The sequence below is a fragment of the Rhinatrema bivittatum genome, chromosome 13 (assembly GCF_901001135.1).
Source record: "Rhinatrema bivittatum chromosome 13, aRhiBiv1.1, whole genome shotgun sequence".
NCBI lineage: Eukaryota > Metazoa > Chordata > Amphibia > Gymnophiona > Rhinatrematidae > Rhinatrema > Rhinatrema bivittatum.
Window position 1 is genome coordinate 52,744,117 of NC_042627.1, and position 27,323 is coordinate 52,771,439.

A 27,323-nucleotide genomic window follows, 5' to 3' on the forward strand; every position below is an offset into this window, starting at 1 on the left:
GCTGCAGAAAGGAAGTGACGACAGCAGATTGGCTGTTGTTGGGACACGTGACCTTGCTGTGCGCGCTCGGAGTGTTTTGACAGCCTGTAAAGGAGTGAGGGGGGAGGTAGTGAGGTGTTCGGCAGTTGTGTTAGGGGCGAGTTGGTGGTAGGGCCTTTGCTTCGTTTCGCTAAAATCGCTTTATGTAGTGCAATGTCATGGCAAAATAAAGCAGACGATGTGCTGTTGAGGTTTCATTTGCTTTCGCCTCTCTCCCTGTACTTGAGAGGCTTAAGTTTAAGCTTCTAAGCCTAGCAACAAATGCTTGGCAACAACAGACTAGATGAACTATTTGGCTAGACAGGAAAGTGAGAAGACAGGAGTCGGCGGAGGTGGCCAGCGAGAGAAGGGAAGGGACGGAGACCTTGCGGAGAGCATGCGGAGGAAATGGTTTTTTGGCCGGGCTTAAGGAAGCAGATTCGAGCCCAGGGAAGGCGAAAGGCGTGCGGGTGTCAGTTGAGCAGCTGAGATGGGGGATGGGAGGCGGCTGAGGAAGCTGCTGGCTAGGTCAGGCTGAGGGAGGAGGATGGCTTGGGGGAGGAAGCCCTGAGGAAGCCTGCGGTAGGTGTAGCGGTCCTGTCCTTTGCCAAGTGAAGCAGCGCTCGTTGCCTGAGGCTTTTTTTTTTTTCCTCTCGGTGATTATGGTCAGGTCTCTGTTGTTTCGGCTGAGCAGTCAGTTTAAAAATAGCCCGTGCGCGGCGCACACCGACGCTGCCGTGTCAAGAGAGGACAAACTGGCGAGGTCCTCGGGAATCGTTACTTTCCCTGTTTGGAGTCACCATGAATGCTAGGCCCCGGCTCTAACAGACTTGGAAGCCTGTTTTCAGAAAGGGACTTTTTTATTATTATGAAGAAAACATAATTTTAGTAGACGGAGCGTTCTCAGGAGATTACAGACTGAATTCTGAGAGACTTGGGTGGAACTGACCAGGCGAAAACATGAAGCCAGACAGAGGTAAATGGTTTGCTGCTTTTTGTTTCGGAATATAAAACAAGTAATCCTGAGTATGCAAATCCGACCAGCTCTGTTTTATATCAGTTACATTTTTAAATTATAACATGTTTTCCGTAGTCTTAGTTAGCTATATTATAGGTAAACAAGACATTAAATTATTCTGCAGTATTTGGTCAGACAGTGGGGGGCATTGCTTCAGGATTTTACATTTTCTTTTCAAGGGTTTTCAGAGCAAACCGGGATATGTTTAATTGTGTGTTAGATATAAACACAGAATATAAAACACCACATTCTCAGTTCTGAAAAAAATGAAATTTAAATAATATAAAACAGCTTGATAATTTGAAAGAATGCTGCACTGTATATTAACGATACTGGTAATTGAAAACAGCAGGTAGGAAAGAGTTAAGGCGAAAATGAGCATTGCAATAGAGCTGAGTTGGCATATATAGTATTTTAGGGAGCAGCTGATCTGTACAAAAGCAAGCCTGTCTTGGGTGCCAATTGACAGTGCAGATCACGTTACTGAAGTTGGAGTTCTGTATAACCACCAGGATCACAGAAAGACATAAATAGCTATGATGATTATGTTCACAGGGGGTTTTAGTGAAAGGTAAAGTTTAAATTGAGTAAAGAAAAGAAGCTGCAGATGTAGATAGTTTTCAGGTCTTAATATGTAACTAAGAAGGAAGTGGGACTGTTTAACTCAGCAAATTCACTTAAATCACTAGGGGTATAGGTCAGTCCCCTCAGTCAGCCGTCGTGTCCCCCGTCCCCCCCCCCTCCCCCCAATTCTAACCACCAGGCAGCCTGCTGCCAGTCAGCCATTTCCCCTATGCTGTTCCCAGTTCCCCCAGTCAGTGGATCTTCCTGACCGCAATCAGCTAGCCAGCCAGGCAGTCTGCTTGCTTACTCCCTCCCTCCCCCTACTGCACCAACCAGCCAAGCAGCCTAGCTGCTTCCCCAACCATCCAGGAAGCCTGCCTGCTCATGCATCCCCACCCCTTCCCCAAGCAGTCTGTCTGCTTTCTTTCTTTGCTCCCACCCCAGGCAAACCACACTCTTCCCAGTTTGTTCTGTCATTCGATGATCTCTTCCCATGACCCCAGAATTGCTAATACTGGCAAACCATATTTCTTTGACAGGATGATGCAATATAGTGTACGCAGGCTAGCGCACTGGGCAACACTCTATTTGACGCGTTAAAATAACCCCCATTGCAATACGGGAATTAGCGCGTCCAATTGAACGCATAGCTAATAGCGCTCATCACATGCAAATTCCATGTAGATACCAAAAATTGCCACATGGCCAAGGTGCCCATTTTAACATGGCAAATTTAACGCCTGCCCAAGAGCTGGCGTTGAAGCATACTGCACTCAAGGGTTCACCAAATAAAAAAAAAACCAAAACCTGCTTTCTTTGATTCTTCTTATTAGTATGGTCACGATACTAAGTAAGAGAAACCACAGCAAGCAGAATCATGCCACACTCAAGGGCTCAACAACAACAAAAAAATCCTGCTATCTGTGGTTCCTCATAGGGGGAACCATAGAAAGCAGCATCCCCAAGGTCTGGCCCAATTGGAACCCCTGCTGGCAGTAAGTGAAGGAGTGAATAAATCAGTATTAAGTGTCAGGCAGTTAATATTAATGTATTCACTCCACTTACTGCTGATTGGTCCATTCACTCACATAGGACCAATCCCCTATGAGAAGGTCTGTCCTGAAAGAGGATTGGCCCTTTCACTGACCAGTGTCAGTGAAAAGGACCAATCAGAAATATCCCTGCTGGGGGGGGGGGGGAGGGAGGGAGTTCTGGCCAGGCTGTTGTGGGCACACAGTCACGTCTTCTGGGAGCCCAATGCAGAGCACTAGGGATGCAAAAATTACCCAATACGAATCCCTTTTAGCACAGCAGCTCATTTGTTTTACTTCTTGTTAAACTTGTTTATCTTTCCTTTAACTCTAATCCCAGTTAGAATAACCCCTGTTTTATTGTAACTTTCTCTTCCGTGCACTTGTTTATACTCCTGTAATGTATACTCTTATGTTTTAGTTATGTAGTTATAATGTATTGATCACCCCTTGTTTTATGTAAACCGACATGATACGTACTCCCGTGAATGCCGGTATAGAAAAACACAAATAAATAAATAAATAAATTTACCTATTGCATCGAGCGCCCAAGAGAAGTGGATGTGCGTGCATTAAAAAAAACATGTGCTCGGTTTGAACGCAGGTTTTTTATGTGATGATATTGCATCGGCGTGTGAGTTGCGTGGTGCCTGTACTTTTCTGCTTGTCTCACCAGAACAGTGCAAGAGCACAGGTACAGTGCAGTTCATATTGAGAAAACTGTGTGATCTGGGCGGCTAGAAGACACTACAGAGCGAAAAAGATGCAAACATTTTCCAAATCATTCTGCCACAAATTAAGCCTTAGTATAACTTATGGTCAAAATTGTGTTTGTTTTCCTATTTTAAAAAAGTAAAATTGTAAAGACAAAAAAAAACATTTCTTCAGTTACTTCGAAGAAAGTGTACAGGTCAACTTGATCAGGCCTTCCGGGCTAGTTTCCTAACTTTAGCAGCCTTATTCCAGGGATGGGACAGAGGCTATGCATTGTGCCTAATTATATGCCCATAGAATGAATTCTGAAGTATGTTGCTTTTTGACAGAAATATTGGATTTCTTAAATTTTTTATTTGAAGCAGAAGGAAAAGAATGTTTTTGTACTTGTAGATGCTTAATTACATCTACATGTCTGTATTCTCCTATCAATATTACTAGTTTCTGTTCTTTTGGATGATGTTATCCTGGATTCAGTTCTGCCATTGTTTCTTCTTGGTTGACCTTTTCACATTTGTTTTGCAAATGTGTTGGCTGTAGTCAACTCTAGTTTGAATAAGTGGCCAGGTAAATATTGTAGTGCAAATAGTCTTTTGTTGCCACTTAAAAAGGATGGAGAAAACAAGGACTGCTACTGAGCAGGAATTACAGTGCTTAAGGGTTTACACAAATTTAATTGCACATTTTAGAGCAATATGTTGGTAAGAGATAAGGATAACAGAAAGCTCTGGCAGACTGAAAAGCTGCACCCCTGTGTCTAGTATCAAAACATTTTTGTGTGCATTGTGGTGTGGTTGCTGTGTTAATCCACTTAGATGCTTAGGAGTCAACAAAAGTTGTAGGTCAGGCTGTTTTTGTTACTAGATTAATGCATTTCTGAACTAGCTTTCAAAAACTACATTCCCTTCAGCTCAGACTGAATTGTGAAATTTAATTTGAAAACTCCTAGGCTATTCTGAGTGCAATTCTCAAAGTGATTAATGAGGATAAAACATTTTACCCATGTTAATTGACTGTCTGGAAACTAACTAACCTTAGTGCGGCTTAAAAGTATGCATAGTATCTACAATACATGTACTTTAAGTCGCAGTAAAAAGAGGTGTTCCCAGAAGCGTGTCTAGGTTGGGGAGTAAAACAGCGTGTATATTTGACATTTTTCAAAAGTACAGTGCTATTTGAACCTGTCTGCCTTGCCCTTAGAAATATCATTAACATACATGATTTCTCTTTGAAAAATAGCATAAACTGTGTGCTAAAAGTGACTTCATACTTTTATGCTGATGCAGCTCTTTGAAAAATGTACTCTATATTTGTAAAGTTTCAGAGCATATTTGCAGTTGTGTTCCGGAGATGGTTTTCAGGGGTGATGAGTCAGATGAACTGAACAAAATCACTGTGATCCTGGAAGATGTAGTAGGCCAGATTGACAAACTAAAGAGTAGCAAATCACCTGGACCGGATGGTATGCATCCTAGGGTACTGAAGGAACCCAAAATGAAATTTCTGACCTATTAGTTAAAATTTGTAACCTATCATTAAAATCATCCATTGGCCACCCTCCAGTCTTCAGGTACAATGTAACCCCAATATTTAAAAAAGGCTCCAGGGGCGATCCGGGTAACTATAGACCAGTGAGCCTGACTTCAGTGCTGGGAAAAATAGTGGAAACTATTCTCAAGATCAAAATCGTAGAGCATATAGAAAGACATGGTTTGATGGAACACAGTCAACATGGATTTACCCAAGGGAAGTCTTGCCTAGCAAATCTGCTTCATTGTTTGAAGGGGTTAATAAACATGTGGATAAAGGTGAACCAGTAGATGTAGTGTATTTGGATTTTCAGAAGGCGTTTGACAAAGTCCCTCATGAGAGGCTTCGAAGAAAACTAAAAAGTCATGGGATAGGAGGGGATGTCCTTTCGTGGATTACAAACTGGTTAAAAGACAGGAAACAGAGAGTAGGATTAAATGGTCAATTTTCTCAGTGGAAAAGGGTAAACAGTGGAGTGCCTCAGGAATTTGTACTTGGACCGGTGCTTTTCAATATATATATAAATGATATGGAAAGGAATACGATGAGTGAGGTTATCAAATTTGCGGATGATACAAAATTATACAGAGTAGTTAAATCACAAGTGGATAGTGATAAATTACAGGAGGACCTTGCAAGACTGGAAGATTGGGCATCCAAATGGCAGATGAAATTTAATGTGGACAAGTGCAAGGTGTTGCATATAGGGAAAAATAACCCTTGCTGTAGTTACACGATGTTAGGTTCCATATTAGGAGCTACCACCCAGGGAAAAGATCTAGGCATCATAGTGGATAATACTTTAAAATCATCAGCTCAGTGTGCTGCAGCAGTCAAAAAAGCAAACAGAATGTTAGGAATTATTAGGAAGGGAATGGTTAATAAAACGGAACATGTCATAATGCCTCTATATCGCTCCATGGTGAGACCGCATCTGGAATACTGTGTACAATTCTGGTCGCCGCATCTCAAAAAAGATATAGTTGCAATGGAGAAGGTACAGAGAAGGGCAACCAAAATGATAAAGGGGATGGAGCAGCTCCCCTATGAGGAAAGGCTGAAGAGGTTAGGGCTGTTCAGCTTGGAGAAGAGATGGCTGAGGGGGAATATGATAGAGGTCTTTAAGATCATGAGAGGTCTTGAACGGGTAGATGTGAATCGGTTATTTACACTTTCGAATAATAGAAGGACTAGGGGGCATTCCATGAAGTTAGCAAGTAGCACATTTAAGACTAATCGGAGAAAATTATTTTTCACTCAACGCACAATAAAGCTCTGGAATTTGTTGCCATAGGATGTGGTTAGTGCAGTTAGTGTAGCTGGGTTCAAAAAAGGTTTAGATAAGTTCTTGGAGGAGAAGTCCATTAGCAGCTATTAATCAAATGTACTTAGGGAATAGCCACTGCTATTAATTGCATCAGTGGCATGGGATCTTCTTAGTGTTTGGGTAATTGCCAGGTTCTTGTGGCCTGGTTTGGCCTCTGTTGGAAACAGGATGCTGGGCTTGATGGACCCTTGGTCTGACCCAGCATGGCAATTTCTTATGTTCTTATGACTTTTTGTTAGTGTGTAGGGAGAAAGTTCTGTAAAGCAGTCTAGATTTGGGGATAAACAATGAAATAGGTCATTTGAAATCTGTAAATAGGAGAAATGGAGCACTGTAAATAATCTGCAGTGGTAAAGTGTTATGAGAACGCTAGGAGAGCGATCCCATCTTGAGGGGATTGTGTGCCCTTGTGCCTCGGCACAATCCCAAAAGAATCCAAGACAGTACTGAGGGTTGCCGAGATGTGTCCAAGCATGGGTGAAGACAAATGCTAACCCTCTGCCGGACCTGCATGCTTCTGGAAGCCAACAACACTATGTTGGTATTTGAACAGTCCTCCGACCGTTCCCAGCCCTTTCGGACCTGCCGCTGGGTATCAGCAAGAAGCAGCAGGCCGGACTGAGGATGAGGGCAGTTGGAGGCCTTGTGACACAAAAGTCTCAAGACATGGACGAGAAGACTCTGGATATGGACGAAGAGCTTGGAAGACTCTGGACGAGGTGAGGAGCTTGGAAGGTTCGGACATTGGCACTGTCTCTCAGGGCACCCTACACAGCCCACCGACACGGGCGGACCCAATGGGCTGGTCACGGACCACCCTGTCCCTGTAGCGCGCCCTGCACAACCTGGAGAGATTGGTCACAGACCGTGCAGGAAGGGAATCCAGCTGAGATGAAACGCCAATGACGAGAACAGGAACAGACGAGACGGATTTACCTCAACAAGATGTCATCTGGAGAACCAAAGGAGCTGGAGGGTCAAGAGGACTCGGAACAAACGAAGGAGGAACGGAACCTTAGAACGCCAGGAAGTGGAACGCCAGGAATCTGGAACATCAGGAAGCCTAGACTAGGAATCTCGGAACATGAAGACATGGAACATCAGGAAACCACGAAGACTCAGAAAGCAAGACAAGACACGGAGCTCCAACGAAGACCTGACGGAGCGCTGGAAGACGAGACTTCCAGGAGCGAAGAACTCCAATGCAAGGCAAAGCCTGCCCCTTAGGAAGGGGGCAGGACCTTGGAGAGCGGCCATGCTGCCACAGAGATGGAGGCAGGAGCAGGGAGAGCCTGATAGCAGCGTCCCTGCTGCAAGGAATCATTCAGGGGCGGCCGCAGGAAGGGCCCCAGCAGTGGCGGCTCCCTGCCGCTGGAAGGCAGGCTGGCTCGCGGCTCCCTGCCGTGAGTGAAGGCCTCAAACACAGTGGTCCGGGCCGTGGCAGCGCGGCGGCAGAGGTGGCCTCCAGGCCGCTTGGAAAGTAAGCAGGGTCCGCAGCTCCTGCTGCGATGAAGGCCCGGCATCGGCAACGTCCAGCCGCATCAGGCAACGCAGCACAGGACAGAGATGAGAGGCCTGCTCGCGGGGGAAACTCCGCGGGCAGGAATCATAACATAAAGTAAGAGCTTTTTCACAGAAGTTTCAAGTGGATACTCCATAACACAAGGAGTCAAGGCATGCACTCGGCTCTTTCCCCCATTCCCCCCAAATGAAACATGACACAGTTTTTCTTTTGGCATTATAACAGGCCGCAGTTTATTAACCTAACCCGAGTCCGAACAATCAACTACCATCAAAACCTTAACAATACAACAAAACCTCCCCTCCCCCTTTGCCTCCCCTACCTCCCTCAGAATCCTTTATCACCTCGCCCCAGTGGTAAAGTAAACCCCCCTCTCCCCCTTATGCTTGCCCTGCCTTGCTACCAGCGAGGGCAAACCTTGGCCTTGAACTTTAGCCCCTCAGTGTAGCAGGCCCCCCCCCCTCCCCCCCCCCCGCCACTACACGAGCTGCCTTTCCCCCTTTTAACCCCCACATTCTTCCAATAATCCCTTGGGCTCTGGTTTCCGCCACAAACGAGGACGGCTTAAGCCGCCCTTGTTCCCCCACTGCGGCCCCCTAACCTACCCTCAGTACATTGTCTAACCCCTCCTGCCAATCATTATTCAACAAATCCATCCCAATGTCTGATAAATGTATCGCCTCCCCTCGGAACAAACCCCCCTTCCCGAATCACCCATTTCCCAATTTGTTTATTCATCTTGGGCACTCTGGACTTCCATAATACCTCGTCCTTGCACCAAAGTTGCACAATGATGTCCGACCAACCTACCTTGATCTTCGGCCAACGTATGAAGATTTGAGACAAATCCTTCTTCACGCAGGGCACCCAGTCCCTACAGGACTTCATCCCCACATCATTACCCCCTAAATGAATCATCAAAATATCGGGCACCCCCCACATCTCCTCTCTTTCCCACAGGAATGGTAACAGCTCGTCCCACTCCATTCTACGCTTGCTGAACCAGGCGACGTTCGCATTCCAGCTCTCAAGATAGAGTTGCTCTCCATATGGTCGTTTCTGTGCTCATCGCTGTGCCCAGTGACCAAAAGAGTGGCCCACGATCCAGACGCACTCTTGCTTCCTAGCCACCCTGAATAGCTCTGCAAAGAAGAAAATACTATCAATCACAGTTACCTCAACACCTTCTTCCCTATCAGATTGTTGTATAATGTCGTCCCTTTTATTATTATTATTATTATTATTATTATTATTATTATTTAAACCCTCACATAAGACAGGAATGCCTTTTGATTTCCACCTCCCTATTTCTTGTATGCACACACCCAAAATACCACCTTCTGCAGCCAAGGTAGCTGCCCTGATTCTGAAAGAATGCAAACAATACTCTCACCTCCCATCCCCTTGTGCTCACTACCATATGGAGCACTCTAGTGAACTGTACCTGGTTAGCGGCTCCCCATTCCGATGAACCAAGAAGGACCCAGGGACTAACAGTCGCTCCGACCAATACAACTGCAAAGTATGAACTGGGCACACCGATGCAGGGGAGGCTGGAAGAAGCGTAATGACCTGCCCTTTTCCTTTTTGATCCGTTTTGGATTTAGGTAAAAATAAAACAGCCGACTACTCGTTCACCTACACATGATGTGCCAACAGCCCTTGTGCCGCAAAGGCTGTCTTAGACTTCGCCACCAACTCGCTTATCCTCATAGCTCCAAAAAAGGCCAATGAAAATGCCATCCGGAATAGCAAAACCTCAAACTCCAACCAACGCACCAAAGGTAGCAAACTAATCAAAGAAATCAAATCCCCATATGTGATAGGTTTTCTCGAGTCACCCACCCTCCCTGTATCCCTCTGCCAATCCCCCCCTAATAATCGCTTAATTCGGAAACTGTACATTGGGTTCCCCCCAACCCCGTAATTTCTGAAAAAAGGCAAACCCCGCAATCTGCACCCTAACCGTTGCCACCGAATAGCCCCGACATTTTGCCCAAACGACTAACTGCACCTGTAGATCGTCTGGAACTGGCCCCGTTCTCCAACCCGCAACTCGCAAAAAACGAGTCACTGCATTCCAACCAGCTACATAACCCACCCACGTAGCCGAGGTGACTGACTGCCGGATCATTTTCCATTCTTCCTCCTCCCAAGACTCCATAATTCCTCTGGAAACTGTTCCGCTGTCTCCTTTGCCTGCGGTGCCATCTCCCGGAAAACCTTCCATTGAAAACGAGAAAGAGCATCAGCAATAACGTTCTAAACTTCTGGTACATGCTTGGCTCTTTTGATAGCATTCTGACGCAAACAACTGGCTAGCAATTCCCTCAACAACGCCAAAACCTTTAAACAATGTGCTGATAATTTATTAATCACTTGCACCACGCCTAAATTGTCGCACCAAAACACTATCCTCCGATTGGCGAGCTGCTCCCCCCATATAGCCATGGCAACTACCATTGGGAATAATTCCAAGAAAGTGATGTTCCTGGTCAACCCGCTTTCCACCCAATCTTCCGGCCACGGTCTCGCACACAATTGGCCCTGGAAATACACATCAAAACCCGTAGATCCCGCTGTATCTGATAAAAGCTCAATGTCCCTATTGGAAACCTCGTCCTCTGGGATCAACGAAACCTCATTGAAAGATTGTAAAAATACTTCCCAAATCTCTAACTCCTCTTTAATCCATTGAGTGACTCTAATATAATGATGCCACGCTTTGATCCCAACCGTAGTAGAGGTCAACCTTTGCAGAAAAGCCCTTCCCATCGGAATAACCTGACAAGCAAAATTCAACAGCCCAATCAAAGATTGCATTTGGAGCAGTGTCACCTTATGGGCGAGTTTAATGTCCCGCACCAGCTCCTGCAGCTTAACCACCTTATCCCCGGGTATCCGAGACACCATGCCCACCGAATCCAACTCTGTGCCTAAGAAAGTTAACCGTTGCAAAGGCCGCTCTGTCTTATCTGCAGCGATCAGAACACCCAATCTGCCGGCCACCTCCAGGAAACAGTCAAACTGTACTTGACACAGATCTGAATCGAATTCTCCCACAAACAAAAAATCATCCAAATAATGCAACAACCAATCGCACCAGTATGCTGCACCATCACCCACTGTAAAAAGGAACTAAAGGCCTCGAAGTATGCGCAAGATACAGCACAACCCATCGGCAGACAACGATCCACAAATTAGCCCCCTTCAAATGAAAACCCCAACAACGGGACGCTTGACGGGTGAATAGGTAACAACCAAAAAGCAGATTCTATGTCCACTTTAGCCATCCAAGTTCCTTGCCCCGCTGCCCACACCAAACGCAAGGCCTCGTCAAAGGAGGCATAGTGCACTGTACAGTGCTTCCTGGGGATACAGTCGTTCACAGACTCTCCTTTTGGAAAAGACAAATTCAGGATCAATCTGTATTTTCCCAGCACCTTTTTAGGAATAACCGCCAAAGGCAACAAATGCATACGCTGAAATGGGGGATCCGCAAACGGCCCCGCTATCCTCCCCAACCACAACTCCGCATCCAATTTGTTCCTAACTATGGCCGCCATGCGGGCCGCAGACTTCGGATTACATACTCTCCCCCCCCCCCCATTCCTGGATCCCACATAAGGAATCTTAAAACCCTCTTTAAAACACCAGAAAATTAACTGCGCCGCTCTTTGATTTGGATAGAGCTGTAACTATCCTTGCATGGTTGCCAATGCTACCGGTGAATCTGCTTTGGTTAATCGCACATCGCTACTTCCCCCTTTTCCAGGGGCGGCAACCGGTATTTGTGAGCACTTGGAAGCCAGGTGTGCACCATTACACGTGGCGCATGCGTGTCTAAACTTGCAATCTGGGAAGAGACACATGACCTTATTAAATCTCCAGCAAATGGCCTGCCCCGCCTTTTCCAACAGACCCCACACCTTGAAAGTAGCTTCCCGCGCCCCCTCTCCTGCACCCCCCCAGAATGCTCCCACCCTTCTTAATATTTCCCGCGCTCTTATTGGTCATTTGCGTCAACCATAAATTGATGTCCTGCGTGCCCCAGGACATGTGCCTGTTTCCTGCCATCTTATCCCTGAACTTCTCATCGTAATTGAGCCAAGCCCAACCTTCATAATCCTTAAACGCTCCTAAAATGCTATCCCCATAAGCCAGAAACGCACCGTATTGCGTAGGCTGGAAATGTCCCACCACGCTCGCTAAGCTCAGGAAATCTCTAACCCAATTCACGATATGCTTAGAGATTTTTGGCTCAGCTGCCTCACCTTTCCTCTTCTTCTTGCGCTTCTTCTCCTTCCTACCCCCTCGCCTACCCTCCAATAACTTAAAGATATTAACGTATTTCCTTTTCCTGATCCTCCTCCTCAACTTACTCGGGACCTCGTCCCATAGCACCGTCAATGATGCTAACGCAGGGTGGACCATGCCCCTCCTGGCTGCCCGGTAAAACCGACTCACTTGAGGTGGAGGTGGACGACGAATAACTAGTGTCCATCCTAGAATGGCACAAACAGGATCTCTTCCTCTTTTTTTGTTATTCCACGCTCGCGCTTCTCCCCCGTAAGAAGCACCTCACCTGCTTCTGTGCCTTCCACCGAAATCCGCTCCTTTGTTCATCCCCGAGCCTCCTTGCCCATAAGACGGCCTGCTCTGAATGTGACTCCGCTCTCTAAGAACATAAGAAATTGCCATGCTGGGTCAGACCAAGGGTCCATCAAGCCCAGCATCCTGTTTCCAACAGAGGCCAAAACCAGGCCACAAGAACATGGCAATTACCCAAACACTAAGAAGATCCCATGCTATTGATGCAATTAATAGCAGTGGCTATTCCCTAAGTAAATTTGATTAATAGCCGTTAATGGACTTCTCCTCCAAGAACTTATCCAAACCTCTTTTGAACCCAGCTACACTAACTGCACTAACCACATCCTCTGGCAACAAATTCCAGAGCTTTATTATGCGTTGAGTGAAAAAAGAATTTTCTCCGAGTAGTCTTAAATGTGCTACTTGCTAACTCCATGCCTCCGCTCTAGACGTGCTGGGGTACTCCGTCTCCGCCGCGCCTGAGGAAAGAAAAGAACAGGCCGCAGGACTAGCCAGATCCTCATGCCCCCTCTTGTGCACTTCCTGCTTCTTACCCCCCCCAACCCCGATCCCGAATCCAAGGTTCTACCGAGTACCCCGGATTCCCTTGTTCTGTCCCACTCCTCCCCCTCCTCCCGCTGCCACGAGGGTCATCCCCCAAAACCTCTGCTGTCACTGCTTCCCCCTTCTGAACTCCCCCCCCCCCCCCCCCCCCCCAAGTGTGGCTGTACGCAATGCCTACCTTCACCAGCAGACACCACGCTCATCTTGTGCTGACATGAGCCACCGCAAGGCCTCATCCATGCCCCCACAGATGCTTCGTGCTGTGTCTCCTCCCCCATCCCCTCTTATCTCCCCCTGGAGATCCAGCTCCCGGGTACAGCCGGCACCATGAAAGGATGTAGCCACCTGCCTCCCTCCTGTAACCACACTCTTTCCTTCATGTACCGCTCTTGCCCACCCTCCCCTGCACACTGCCTGTGCTTTGCCTTTCGCGTGCATCTCCTGTCACCACTTGCGTCTATCCCTCGCCCGCCCGGACTGCTTCCCTGGGAACAGTAGCAGTGTTCCCCACGGCACCTGAGGGAGAGCTGCATGGAGCCGCAAAATCGCTCCCTGATTCATTAAGCGATAAATCCAGGGGTGCGCAGGCCTCCGACATGCTGGCCGCGCAGGAAGAAGGCCCGGGCAACATGGGGCCGACCTCCAGCCCACTTTCACCCGAGCTAGTAACCGGGGAATGGGCGCTGGGAACACTTGCTGGCAGGACGGTCCCTGCCGGCGCTGTGGTTGTCCTTCAAGCCGCGCCTCTTCGACCACCACCGGCTTTAGGAGCGGGCGCACGCATGCCCGAGCGACCACCCCACTCACGTCCCCTTCTCAGCATGTTGGAAGGCATGTGCGCATGCTGCTAGGCCTGCTGCCGCCCCGAGGCCTAGAATGTCTCTCTTAAAGGTAAGAAAGAATTGCCAGGTTTTTTTTTTTTGTTTTTATTTTTAACAAATCGCTCGACGTGTCCCACTAACACAAGCACTGAAGTCCCTTTGTCGACGAATCCTCCCCTCGCCTAATAAAAGGTTATAAAACTCGCTCTCACATCGAGCCGAGCACCCCTTTCCGAACGCTAACCCGTGCAATGCAGGCTGACGGAGACAGCTGCGTCATCTCCTCAGCCTCGCGACCAATCCTAAGCCTGCAATTTGAACTCCCCGCTCAACCGCACACCCTCACCCTACTCTAACCCTCCCACAACGCCCCTTCCCTACCTCCCTCCCTCTAACCTATTGCTTTCGCGCGCTTTCCCCGTGTTATGATTGGCAGTGCAGTGCCTTTCCTTAGTATTGATAGACAATTGGCAGGGAACATTTAATTTTTACAAAATACAGGGCTTTATGGAGACTAGTTTTTGTAAAAGCAAACTGTATCATATACAGTAGGTCTATAATCTTTCCTTATGCATTATACTGCAATCATAACACAATTGAAAAGATTATTTTAAAACTCTCTTAACAAGATTACAAAATTAATTCTTTGTGAATCTAAAAAAGTTTAGGCAAAACTGTGCTTAAAGTCATTTGTGGCTAGGTCTTCATAGACAAGTGGTATATATTAAAGGCTTAGTTTTCAAAAGGCTGCTTCGTAGCAAAGATTTAAGTGAATTTTCAGCTAAACCTAACCAGGCTTTTGTCTGACAATTCATCTGATAGGTGGGCAAAATTGTATCGGGCTAGATTTAGACCTGGCATTTGTGTGACCAGGGTCACCTGGCAAATTCATAAGCCCAACTCAGGGCTAGCCCCTAGAACTAGTGCTGTTTTTGATTGGTAAATTAAGCAGGTTCAGTTTTAGCTGGTCAGTGGGTTGGGAGGAGGAGGTAAATTTTTAAAAACAAAATGTAACTAGTTAACTCTGAGCTAGGTAAACCTTTTGAAAATTATCCTCAGAGTGCTGTCTTTTTTTGTAACTTGATTCGTCTTCCTAGCACTGGGGTGGGGCAAGGCCACTGGGCTCTAGGAGGTGCCTGGAGTCCTCTTTTTGAAATGTCTGCTGTTTCTGTGACCTTAAGTTTTTTTACGAGGAGGATGGTGGTGGTGGGAAGGGGGGATATGGGGGGCAAGCAAACCAAATGTATTGGCCCCTGGGTGCCGGAAACCTTTGCTACGCCCCTGCTTCCTAGGGTATTGATACACCTTTCATCCCATCTCCTCATTCTCCCTTCCACCACATTCTTGAAAATACATAGGCAAAGATAGTATATACATACCTATAATGAGCTACCTGTTCCAAGAACCCCAGCTATACAGACAAAGCAGGAATTTTGTCTCCTGCTTTAAGTAATTGGACCTTTTATTGATTTTGTAAATGAGATAACATTCATGGTAAAGTGCATTCATTCATGCCTCCATAAGTATAACATTTTTTGTATTCTTATACAAATTTAAGAAGTTTGATCACCTTCATATTGTATTACTGATGGAAATGATATTAATTAGTCTTGCACCTAGACACCTAAATTAAGAAAATTACTTCTAGGTTTTAATATTAATGACATCTTTAATTGTTTATAGTAGTAGCAACATCAGTGGCTATTTTTTTCCTTATTGTATTTCATTTAAAAAATGCCCATACAAAAATTCATTTTTTTAGTATTCAAGATACATTAAAAAACATATTGAATCATATTTTGTACATGAACAACAGTTTCAAATCAATGGCAATTACCTGTACCTAGGCAACAGCATTTTCTTTAAATTTTTCAAGATGCACATCATCTTCTCTTTAAACGAAATTTAATATTAAAGCAGGACTAAAATATGTTAATCAACAAAAGAGCTTTCCAAACTGGAAGGATCTACACATTTTAAACCTCTTTTTAAAATCGGCAACTTTTTATTAATTGGAAAGTGCACTATATTTTGTGATTTTAAATAGGAAATAACACTCACCAAGTACTACTGCTGCTGCCCCCTCCCCCCAACACACACACACACACATTCCCTTCCACAACAAAATAGAAAAATTTCTGTGGAGATAGATGGTGAGAGTACATGATGAGTGCATTTCTTTCCTAGCAAGTGAGTCCTGAAAGAATTTTAGAATCTCTGAATGGGCAGGTTTTCTTCTGCCCATTCATACAGCTGGGCCATTTTGTGCACCAGGTGGGTATCCCCTTGTTCCTGCACGGATGCCACTGCTGTGACTTTGGCTGCCATCTCTTATCAGAGGGAGGAAATATAGTGCAATAGGTCTAAGCAATGGACAATAGAGAACATACATAAAATAAGAATAAAACCATATCTACATTAAAATACAAAAACACTAAATAGATAAAAACTAAAAAAATCAACAACATGAAACTTAAACAGAAAAGTTTTTAAAAGACCTAAAGTGCAAATCAGATGGCTCATCTCTATTTCCTGTTTATCGATCATAATGCTTCAGAGTAGTTAAATCACAAGTGGATTGTGATAAATTGCAAGACGACCTTGCAAGACTGGAAGATTGGGCATCCAAATGGCAGATGAAATTTAATGTGGACAAGTGCAAGGTGATACATATAAGGAAAAATAACCAATGCTGTAGTTGCACAATGTTAGGTTCCATATTAGGAGCTACTACCCAGGAAAAAGATCTAGGTATCATAAAGGATAGTACAGTGAGCTGCGGTAGTCAAAAAAGCAAACAATGTTAGGCATTATTAGGAAGGGAATGGTGAATAAAAGGAAAATGTCATAATGCCTCTGAATCGCTCCATGGTGAGACCGCACCTTGAATACTGTGTGCAATTCTGGTCACCGCATCTCAAAAAAATATATAGTTGCAGTGGAGAAAGTACATAGAAGGGCAACCAATGATAAAGGGGATGGAACAGCGCCTCTATGAGGAAAGGCTAAAGAGGTTAGGACTGTTCAGCTTGGAGAAGAGACGACTGAGGGTGGATATGATAGAGGTCTTTAAAATCATGAGAGATCTAGAATGGGTAAATATGAATCGGTTATTTACTCTTTCAGATAATAGAATGACCAGGGTGTACTCCATGAAGTTAGCAAGTAGCACATTTAAAACTAATCTGAGAAAATTCTTTCACTCAATGTACAATTAAGCTCTGGAATTTGCTGCCAGAGGATGTGATTAGTGCAGTTAGTGTAGCTGGGTTTAAAAAAAGTTTTGGATAAGTTCTTGGAGAAGTCCATTAACTGCTATTAATCAAGTTGACTTAGGGATTAGCCACTGCTATTACTGGCATCAGTAGCATGGGATCATCTTAGTGTTTGGGTACCTGCCAGGTACTTGTAGCCTGGATTGGCCACTGTTGGAAACAGGATGCTGGGCTTGATGGACTCTGGTCTGACCTAGTATGGCAAGTTCTTATATTCCAGTATCCAGTACCCTTGGATTATTTGGCCCCGTCAGTGGGCTACCCATTCCCCATCCAGCTGGGATACTCTAGACTTATTCCCTTCTGCAGGTTGGTGGGCCTCAGCCACCAATCCAGGTTCCTTCTTTCTGTACTTGGTACCCTAAATATAGCTGGCAGTTCCAAGGTGCAACAGTAGGAACTGTTTTAAAGGATGCATTATAAAGTGACATTAAAATTGTAAATTGAGAGAAAATTGAGAAAAACAGAAAAAAAAACTGACTGAATTTGATAATGTTGAAGCAGGCCATGTCCCGATAACTCATCTCATTCCATCTTGGTGTCCTCTTCCCATCCCTTTAATTCTGTGGTTCTGCTTCTTGCAGCCATTTTTAAGTTTAGATGCTTGCTTGTTCCTGCTGGTGCTCGGTGCCATCTCAAAGTCTCTTTTAGGGACAGAACCCACACATTATTCTTCAGAGAGGCTTTCTGCAATGCTTTCATTGCCTTGTCAGCTGTCTTGATTCTAATATTGAACAGCAGTCCAAATGGAAACAGCCATTTATATCTCACATTTTCTCTCCTTAGTTTGGCTATGATGTCCTTCAGTTCTCTCCTCTTCCTTAAAGTCACTGAAGCTAAGTCACTGTAAACCTCCAATTTATGTCCTTCCAAGCAAAAATGTCCATGAGCTCTTGCTTTTTTTTTTATTTTTATTTTTTTTATAATTTGATTTTCCAAAATCTTTTCTTTAATTGCTATGTTTCGAAAGTGAGTCACCACATCCCTAGGTATGTTTCGTTGAGGGCCTAAGGACCTTTGATCCTGTTCAATATTTATTTGTATTGGCTCTGAGCTATCCTGTTTCCCACTCTCTCTAACAGCTCTGCTTTTTTGTATAGTTGAGTAACTGTCCTCATATTCCCTTGTTTCCGGGAGGCCACGAAACCTAATGTTGTTCTATCTCTATGTTTGAAGTCCTCCAATTTATCAATTTCCCCAGCATTCATAGTTTCCAGATTTTTAGCAGGTTTCTTCGCCTCCAGCAGCTGGCCTGCCTGCTCTTCCACTCTTTACTGTGCTTCATCTCTTCTGCTGCCAGTCTCATTAATATCACTTTTCAGCTCTGAGAGGGTTTCTAAAATTCCTCCTTTCATAGCACTGAGATTACCTTTTAAATCACAAAATCAAGCTTTAAGCTTCGCTTGAGCGATTTCTTTGCTGCCACTCCAATTTTACTTCCATCCTCGCTTTCAGCCTCTGTTTCCGAGAAGGGTTGCTCCCATACTGCATGGTATTTAGTTGTGCGTTTTGGAGCCGAGTTCCCCACAGAATTCTTAATTTCCGTCATCCTTTGTTTCGTAGCAATCGTAAGAGTCAGAAGCAGCTGCTAAGAAGTAGCTTATTTTCTTAAAATTATGCAAGGTTTTGCTAGTTTTTATTACATCTGGTCAGGGCTCACTTTTCAGGTGGCCATCTTGGTCAGTGACTGCACTTCCTCCTCATCTTAGTTTTAAAACTTGGAAGACAGCCTGGTCGGGATTTCAGCGCTTCTGTAGCTCTCCTTTTGACAGTGAGTCCTCTTCATGGCTGACTGCATTGCCTGCTCCTTGGAGATTAGTGTGCCCCACAACATTCAGCACACAGCACACATTGCATCCATAGCACACATTAATGTAAGCAAGTATTCTTTGGATACAAAACGATTGGGAAATATTGAGTTGCTTCTTTCAAAGTGTTCTACTACTAAAATGTTATTTAAATATCTAACTGGCAAGTAAACAAAACAATACCATCTATATTTATATCTTTGATTTTCCATAATAAAAACAGAAACAGAGAATAAGATTAAGTTTGGTACAGTAATCAACCTTCCAAACTTATTAATTTCACATATGGAAATTACTAAGCAATTTAAACATTTTTCTCATAGCATAATCAAATGTAACTGGTACTTTTGTCAACAATGAACAGAGGTATTAAGAAACTAGGGAGATTATTTAAGACAATCAGTTATCTAATAGTAATTCACATTCCTGTGCTATTCCTTTTTCTCACTTACTCACTGGGGAGAGGGGACGAGGTGGTTAATCTCTTTTGTTCAACAAAAAACTTTAACTGATCAGGCAGAATAAATCTGAAAACATCTTGATCTCTCTTGATTATGCACTTACAGGGAAATCTTAGGATAAAAGGATATCCCATATTTATCACTTCTTGGCGGTATGTCAAAAACTGTTTCCTCCTCTGCTGTGTGGCAAAAGATAGATCAGGAAAAACTTTTACTGGGTTTCCATGATACAATGTAGGGTATTTGGAAAAATATCTTTTCATAACTTTAAGTTGGTAAAATTTATAAAGGAAACTAGTAATATACCCCTATCAATTATCAGATTATTAGATGTTTCTAGAAAATTAGTTAGATCGCCTTGAAAAGGCAATTCTGAAACATTCAGATTAACATTTTTCTTTGGCAAAAAATAACAGTAACTAATATTAGGTGAATCTTGTTCCGAAAAAAGCAACACTTCCCTTAGAAATTTTTGCAACGATTCCATCAGTGTTTCTCCGACTACTCTTGGGAAATTAAGTAGACGGAGATTTAAACGTTTGGAATTGTTTTCAAAAATTTCTATTCGCCTGGATAATACTTCTCTATCCTTTGCTACAGCAGCTTGAAATTCCAAATTCTTAACTCCCGTTTCTTCCAGGACTTTAATTCTATCTTCAGACTTTTTAACCACATTTTGTATATTCTCTAAATCCTGCTGATTTTTCGCTGAGATAGAATCTATCTTCTTTTCTAACCCTTTAATATTGGCAGACATTACAACCTTCAAGTCCCACACTCGATCCAGTGTGACCACTGCAGGACAAATCAGAGTCTCGAAAAACCTCTCCCTCAGCTGAATGCTTTTCAATTACAACTGAGGGCTCTCCTCTCGAACTTTCCAAGGAGGCCTCTGCTCCTACCAAAGATGGTTTACATATTATATTTCCAAGTGTCGACTCATTCGCCTGCTGCAAGGGTGGTAAACCCAGATTGGGACTCAGCGACGCTTCCTCTATAAATCCAGAATATCCTCCCTCATGATCCGGTTCAGCAGATTCCTTGGCTGCTGGAGTATTTTGCACAGGCTTCGACATATCTAACAATCTCCTGTTGGATAGGAGATGGTAAGGGCATGGCGGGAAACACCCTTACCTTGCCCTTTCGCTTAGGCGGCATTATAAACAAGAAAAACTTTAAACTCCAGCAGGTTGTCACATAAAGTCAGTTCTTGTGAAGCTCCTTACCTATGTGGCTGCCGAGGCTGGAACGTGAGCTTCCTCCCGCTACTCCGGCCTATTCTGGACAAAGCCACGTGTGGCTTTGGTGGCGCGCCGGTGGCAGTGGCGCGCCGATCTTAAGGCGTGCAGAGCCCCTCCCCCTGACGTCGGGGCCCCCGGGGTAAGCAAGTTGTTCTTTGCCGGGTCCTTCCAGGTAGGCTCACAGACCAAGTAGGCAGCCAACAATACCATCTAAAATACTTTTTTTGTTCTGTTTTTTACTTCTTAGAAAAGTGCCTAAAAACTTTGATTGATAAAGCAATCTTCATTCTTCTAGTGCTATTTTGCTAAACTTCATCAGAGCCCCAACCCAAACATGAACACAGCACAAACAGCTGAACTGTGGACCAGGAAAAAAGATTGTTCTTTAAACGGGAGAATGCCTATACAAAGATGACCTTTTTAATTCCAAGAATGCAGAAATTACAGGAAATAAAATAAATGTTGAAAAGAAAAGGGGCCTTAATAAATAAGTTGAAGAGAAAAAATAGTGAGTAGAATAAGAAACAGGCAAGATATTCTAAACAATTTAGGTAAGACTTCTTAAGGGGCAGTACTACCAAAAGTACACTGAACTGTCAAACAAATTGAGAGCAGGGCTGCCTGATATCTCAGTGACAGTGCTGATACTGCCGTGTGAAGGGATTTTGATTCAATTCTCAGCTCAGCTCTTCTGCTCCCCAGGTCAGTCAGAGCTGAGATGCTTCATCCTCTCTGCTCCCTCCCTATAAATCAGTGTTATGAATCATTATTGTGATTGGGGTAGACAACTTTGTGTGCCATCCCAATTTTTAGCAGCCCAGGAAAAAGTATTTTCACACTTTATTTTTTTTTTTCCTTATGCCTTTCCCTTTCAGCCTCTCTTTCCACTTCTTTTGTCTTCCCTTCAGTCTCTCCATGTGTGTGTCAGGGTCAGCCCCAGGCGCCTAAGATTAGTGTCTGGTGTCAAATTTTAGGTATCTGGGTGACCTGTCAGCTGGGATTATTTTTCACCACTGATTATGATTTTGTTTTTCCTACGGCAACCTGACAATAATGTTCAATAGGCAAGGACCTTTGTTTTCAGTTTTTATTTTATTTTACCTGGGAATTTCAATGTTAGAACAAAAAAGAAACTAATGGAAAAATGCTTTTTCCACTGATTTTTCTCCTGTGTGCTATATCAAAATCATTTTTCCACTGATATCTTTAGTTATAACATTGAAATTTCCAGGCAAAATAAAAACTGAAAATGAAGGTCCCTAACAGTAGAATACATTAAGTACAGTGATATGATATGAACAATGTTGCTGAGTCAATTGAAGAATAGTGGTGAATTGTGCATAATGTAGCAGAAACAACTGAACAAATGTTGCTTATATTAAAGTGTATTGTCATAGGTGTCTAATGAATCTAGCAAATAATTTGAGCAAACTACAGTATTTTCTTGTCCATCCTTGGAGCAAAATGTCATCCAGAGGTACAGATACCGGTAAGTCTCAGCCCACAGAGATCACCAAACCTACAGAAATGAAAAAATTCTACATGCTATCTTCAGAAAAGTATATGTGTGTTTGTATAATTTTATGCAGTAAAATGCACAGCATATGTTGGACACATGATGGGTCAGAGAAGACCAATTGAATTGGCAGAAGATTGATATTTTGGATGAATTAACACTTTAGCAAGGTTTCAAACCACATTACTGCTATTCACTCTTTTTTTTTTTTTTTTTTTTACAAACTGTCATGAAAGGCAAGGGAATGGTTATGAACATAGTGGGAAGCTTTGGTAATAATGTGTGTTTATCCAGATAGTTCAAACTTCTGTCAATACAACTGGTTTTCTATATGCTAGCATAATTTTCCAGAAGTGATTTCACAGATATCCAGTGTAGCCTGTAGATAACAAGCCCTACTTTCAGCAGTACAGGATCAGAGATTTAGTTTTGCATAATTTAAATAAATGTTCATGGTAAACTTCAAGTATACTTTTAGAACTTTATAACAATATTTTATACATGATTTATCTCATTTTGTACTTATTCAACTATATAGGAATAGAGACTTTGGTTGATAGGTTGTTTATAACTGGGTACAGAAATGAGGGTAGGGGGCGTGAATGATCCTAACTTAAGAAGTTTCATACTGGGTCAAACCAAGGTCCATTGAGCCCAGCATTCTGTTTCAGACAGTGGTCAGTCTGGATCACAAGTACCCATCAGATCCTCAAAAGTTGATCTATTACTTACATTTCACTCTGAAGGATAAGTGCCGGCTTTCCCATATCTACCTGGCTAATAACTGATTATGGACCTTTCCTTCAGAAATTTGTCCAATTCTCTTTTGAACCTCTCTATATTAGGTGCCTTGATCTTGTCCTCTGGAAACAGATTCCGTAGCTTGATTGTATGCTGACTGAAAAATTGCTTCCTATTATTTTAAATTTACCAGCTGAAAGTTTCATGGAGGAACACATTAGCTGGCTGATCGAGGAAGGGAAAAAATTGGCTATATTGCACTGCAAGCTCAGTAGGGAAGGAGGGAGCATAGTGTTGTTACCATAAGATGCCATGGCATAGCCATGCAGCATTTTCAGCAGGACCAGAAGAAAAGCCATTTCTGCTGTAGTGGGCCTGAACATGGGAGGAGCTGCTGTAATATAAATCAACCCAATAAGAGCTGCCACCCTCAGACCCCAGCCTGGGAAGAGTTCTGCTGCTGCTCTCTACCCAGGGAGAGAAATTGCAGCTGCTTTCTGCCCAGGGAAAAAGACTTGATAAGATAAGGGAGGGAAATGGGCAGAGAAGGAAGAGGGGGAGAATAAAGGCAAAAAGTTAAATAAGCAAAAAAAAAACAAACCATGGTAAAAATGTAGAAAAATGAGATAACTAAGAAAAAAAGATAGTAAAATAGCAATTAGTGAAAATGGTCAAAATAAAGTAAAAACAATTTTGGCTGACCCCTAACCTTTTGAAAAATATTCCATCGCATACAATTTGTCTGTGGTGTGTGGCCTGTTTGGATATGGTATTTCTCTCTGGAACTGGGTCTATCTGGGTGTGGAACATGTGTATCTATGTCTGGGTATAGTGGTTCTGCCTATGTTTTGTCTGGGCGTGGTGAGTCTGTTTCTGTGTGTGTGGGTGCGGTATGTTTGTCTGGGTGTGGTGTGGTCTGCGAGTGTGGTGTCTTCTGTCTGTCTCTCTCTGTCTGGGTATGGTGTTCCTATCTATGTTTTTGTCTGGGCATGGTGGGGTCTGTGTTTCTGTGTGGTGGGGATGGTATATGTGTCTGGGTGTGGTGCATCTGTGTCTCTCTGTGCCTTTCTATCTGGCTACAGAGTGTCTGGGCATGAGGTATCTCTTTCTGTCTGTATCCATGTTTGTGTGTGTGTACTTGCTCTCTTCAGCAACTTGAAGAGAACCAAAACACGGGCTTTGAGCCACTAGTTATCGGAATGGTTCCCTGGTGGCTTGGCAACTGGTTCAAGAGCTGATTGGTTGTCAAAATAATTTGACACCAGGCCAGGAATCCAAGATACCCTTCGTGTGTTTGTGTGTCTGTGTGTGAGAAAATGTGTGTGTATATGTGTATGTACACACATATATATAATATGATGCAGTCCAACTGCAGGGATGAAAGGGGGGCCCCAGCTCAAAGTTTGTTCACTCCCGGTTTATAATATTTTCATGACACAATGTAAGGTTTCTTCGAGGAGAACTGGGTTTGTAAATGTTAGATTTCTTTTTCTTCACTGAAGTGGTTTTGGTGTCCTTACTGTTTGTTTCAGTAATAAAACATTGGGTTGATGCACCTATATTAAGACCAGAAAGAGCAAGATGCTATTCAGCCAGCCCAGCAAAAATAAAATGTGATTCAAGCTGGAGCAGAGGCTGTATGGGAGGCCAAATAGGGTGAAAATTGGCATTTAATGAAGAAGTGCAAGCTAAGAAATGCATTAACTGCCTTATTTCCCTATGCATAAGCTTCATTTATACCTTTTCTGAAGATATAAAATCACTCTGGTGACGACTATCTCTCCTAGAAAAAGATGGGGAAACCACACTGAGCATGCTCAGGTCATGACATCTGTGCATTCTAATTGTAAGAAGCTAAAAACTCCTGCCAGTGCTTGAGTCTCCATGCTGCCTCTTTTGCAGACTATCTGAAGCGCTTATTTGCTCTGGCTCTACCTGAATCAGTGGGGAACACCACAACATGCTCACACATCTACAGCTCTGTATCTTTCTGCCATTTTTTTTTTTGTCTATGATTATATCTCTCGGTACTTACTTGATGATATTATGTCTCTTCATACATAGTACAGAATAGTCATTTGGTACTAACACTGCTATCAGCAATGCTATTCTTGTGTATTTTTTTCCCTTTACAACTGGTTTTATAGTTGTCTGGTTTTCTAGCATCAAGCTTTTTATCGGTTGGAATGGGAATGTCTCAGATGGTACCTGTACTTGAATGAGGGTTACCACTCCTTCTGGTAGGCCATCCAAACCCTCGTAAGTCTATTATGTTTTATCTCCTGCCTTTCTCTGTGAGAAGGTCACATCTGAGCACATTGAGCAAGTGTGTGTGGTCGTTTTTTTTTTTTGTAAACTAGTATTTTGCTTTACACTTTCTAGATGCAGTTTTTTTTTTTTTTTTTTTTACTGTTTTTCAGATAGACCCAAACCCCGTTAGGTGCCTGCTCCTGATCCAGGGTCCAGAGCAGGAAACCCTTCCTCTTGATACCAGGAAGCAGAAGTGAACAAGGTTGTCCTAGTGGCTGATATGATATACCTTCAGGGATATGAGGGTGCAGAGGAACAACTGTGAATGATGGAGGTGATTTTCTCTGTACGTATTTGTTGTTGTTCCATCACATAAGTTGGTGAATATGGGAGCACGTGACTTTTCATGTGGTATCTCTCTCTGTTTGGCATGCTGGTGTGTCACCTGCTGTATTTTCCTATCTTTGTGTGTTTTATTTGATACAACTTTTATACAAAGTCTGCTCTTTTTGTGTTTGTGTGTGCTATGATGGTTGTTCTTTTCTGTGCTTTGGGCACAGTTGTCTATTACATGCAATAAAAAGGCAAGTGTCATCTTCTTGGTTCCATTTTATATGTGGGGGGTTTTTTCTGTGAATCCTGCTTTTATATTCTTTGTTCAGCTGTAACTGTTGTATCTGAGTTTTTCTTCCTCATTTCAACAGCCTCTATAAAGAGCTGGTGTTCTGCAGACCAGATATGCCATCAGTGGATGCATGCATGTATTTGCTCAGGTTTGCTCTGGAGATGAAGAGAGATTCCCTCTTTGGTGGTACAGTTGTTTGTGCTACTACTTTTCCTGCTTTGTAAATGTCACATTTTGTTTTGGGTGTTTAAGGCAACCTGAGTGATTGTCCTCTTCTTGATTTTCAGCCTCACTTGGCCATGCACTACCTTCAGGACCAGCAAGAGACTCTCTTCGCCCCTCCCACATCCCAGAAAGGGGTATTTGTAAAAATGAACAATAAAGTTTAGTGTATATGTAATATCTTGGGTTTTTGTTTTTTTTTACATTTGATGGTTTTTTGGGGGTTTTCCTAGGCTTAGTGGTATATCAGTGATTGAGTGCATGTTTAAAGGCAGGTAGCATATACTTGAGAGTGATTATGAGAGAGAGTTTATGAATGAGGAGATGTAGATGATATGAAATGCTTGTGCAATATAGGGACTGCAGATATACATTTTTTTTCTTTCAATTAACAAGTTCTGTGATGTGCTGCAGCCATCACTGTATTGTTTCTTTAAAAGCAAAGAGCAATTGCTTCAAACCAGACTTCTGGCAGCATTTTCCTAAGACTTTTTTTTTTTATTCCATTGGAATGGAATCAGATAAGAATAATAGGAAATAGTATAACATTTCACTGCTTTTGATTTTCCATGGGAGGAAAAAATATTTTCCTTCCATGGGAAATTAAAGGGATCTATATGGGCAGAATGGATGCCTGCTGGATTAAACTTTCTCTGAACTAAAGTAAATCTATTTGGAGTGGAGACCTTCAGAAGGTGAAATAATCAGTATATCTAGTTGGGTAAATAGCCATTTATGTATGATGGTCAACAGAGGTAAAGAATAGCCTGATATGAGTATAGGCAGTGTTCCTAGGCTCCTATGATGCTTGGTACAAACTGCAAAATCAGCATTATTGAATCTCCCAGAATTTAATTATATGGTCAGAACCTACATAGTGTCTGTAGTGGAATCAACAGCGTGTCCCCCTAGCAGCCCCCTCTTTTTGTCTCTTCCTACATGCTGATTGGTTCTCTCTAACAGCCAACTGGATTTTTCCTACTTGCAGGAAAAAAACCATACAACATAGCCAGCCAGCAAGCTGTCCAGACCCATTATTTTCTGAGGACAAACAGGATGATAGTTTTCACAAGTGGATGATGTCATCAGACAAGAGCCCAGGTCAGAGGCACTAACTTTATAGATTCTAGAGCCTTCAGAGCTCTGAGCATGTACAGGACTGTCCTGCATCATGGGCATTGCATGGAGACCTGCTAGGTTCCGCTTTTTCTGTGGAGCTGGTCTATTTTTTATTTATTCACTCCCTGAGATAACATTTTTCAATTAATTCTAAATATATTTTTCCAAGTGCGACCCTTTGTTTTGGAAATTCTCCCTCTTACCTGCCTAGGTAGGTTTTTCAGTCTCACTGAGTTTTCTTTCATTTTCTACAGCATCATTGGCATCGGTAGAAGGATTTTTTCAGTTTTAAGATTGTTGTTTGATTTCACATTAGCAATTTTTTGTCTGATATCCACGACACTGAAGAAGACCAATGGTTTC

General features: G+C 43.3%; 1 protein-coding gene across 1 annotated transcript in view; it reads left to right on the plus strand.

The window, feature by feature from the left end:
• Positions 1 to 70: 70 nt before the first annotated feature.
• The window catches only part of FAM214A (family with sequence similarity 214 member A), a 168,711-nt gene continuing 141,458 nt past the window's right edge, over positions 71 to 27,323 (plus strand). Inside the window, exon 1 of the mRNA XM_029575110.1 lies at positions 71 to 994. Within this exon, the coding sequence (XP_029430970.1) occupies positions 979 to 994 (16 nt within the window). The 5' untranslated portion in view covers positions 71 to 978. The remainder of the gene's footprint in view (positions 995 to 27,323) is intronic.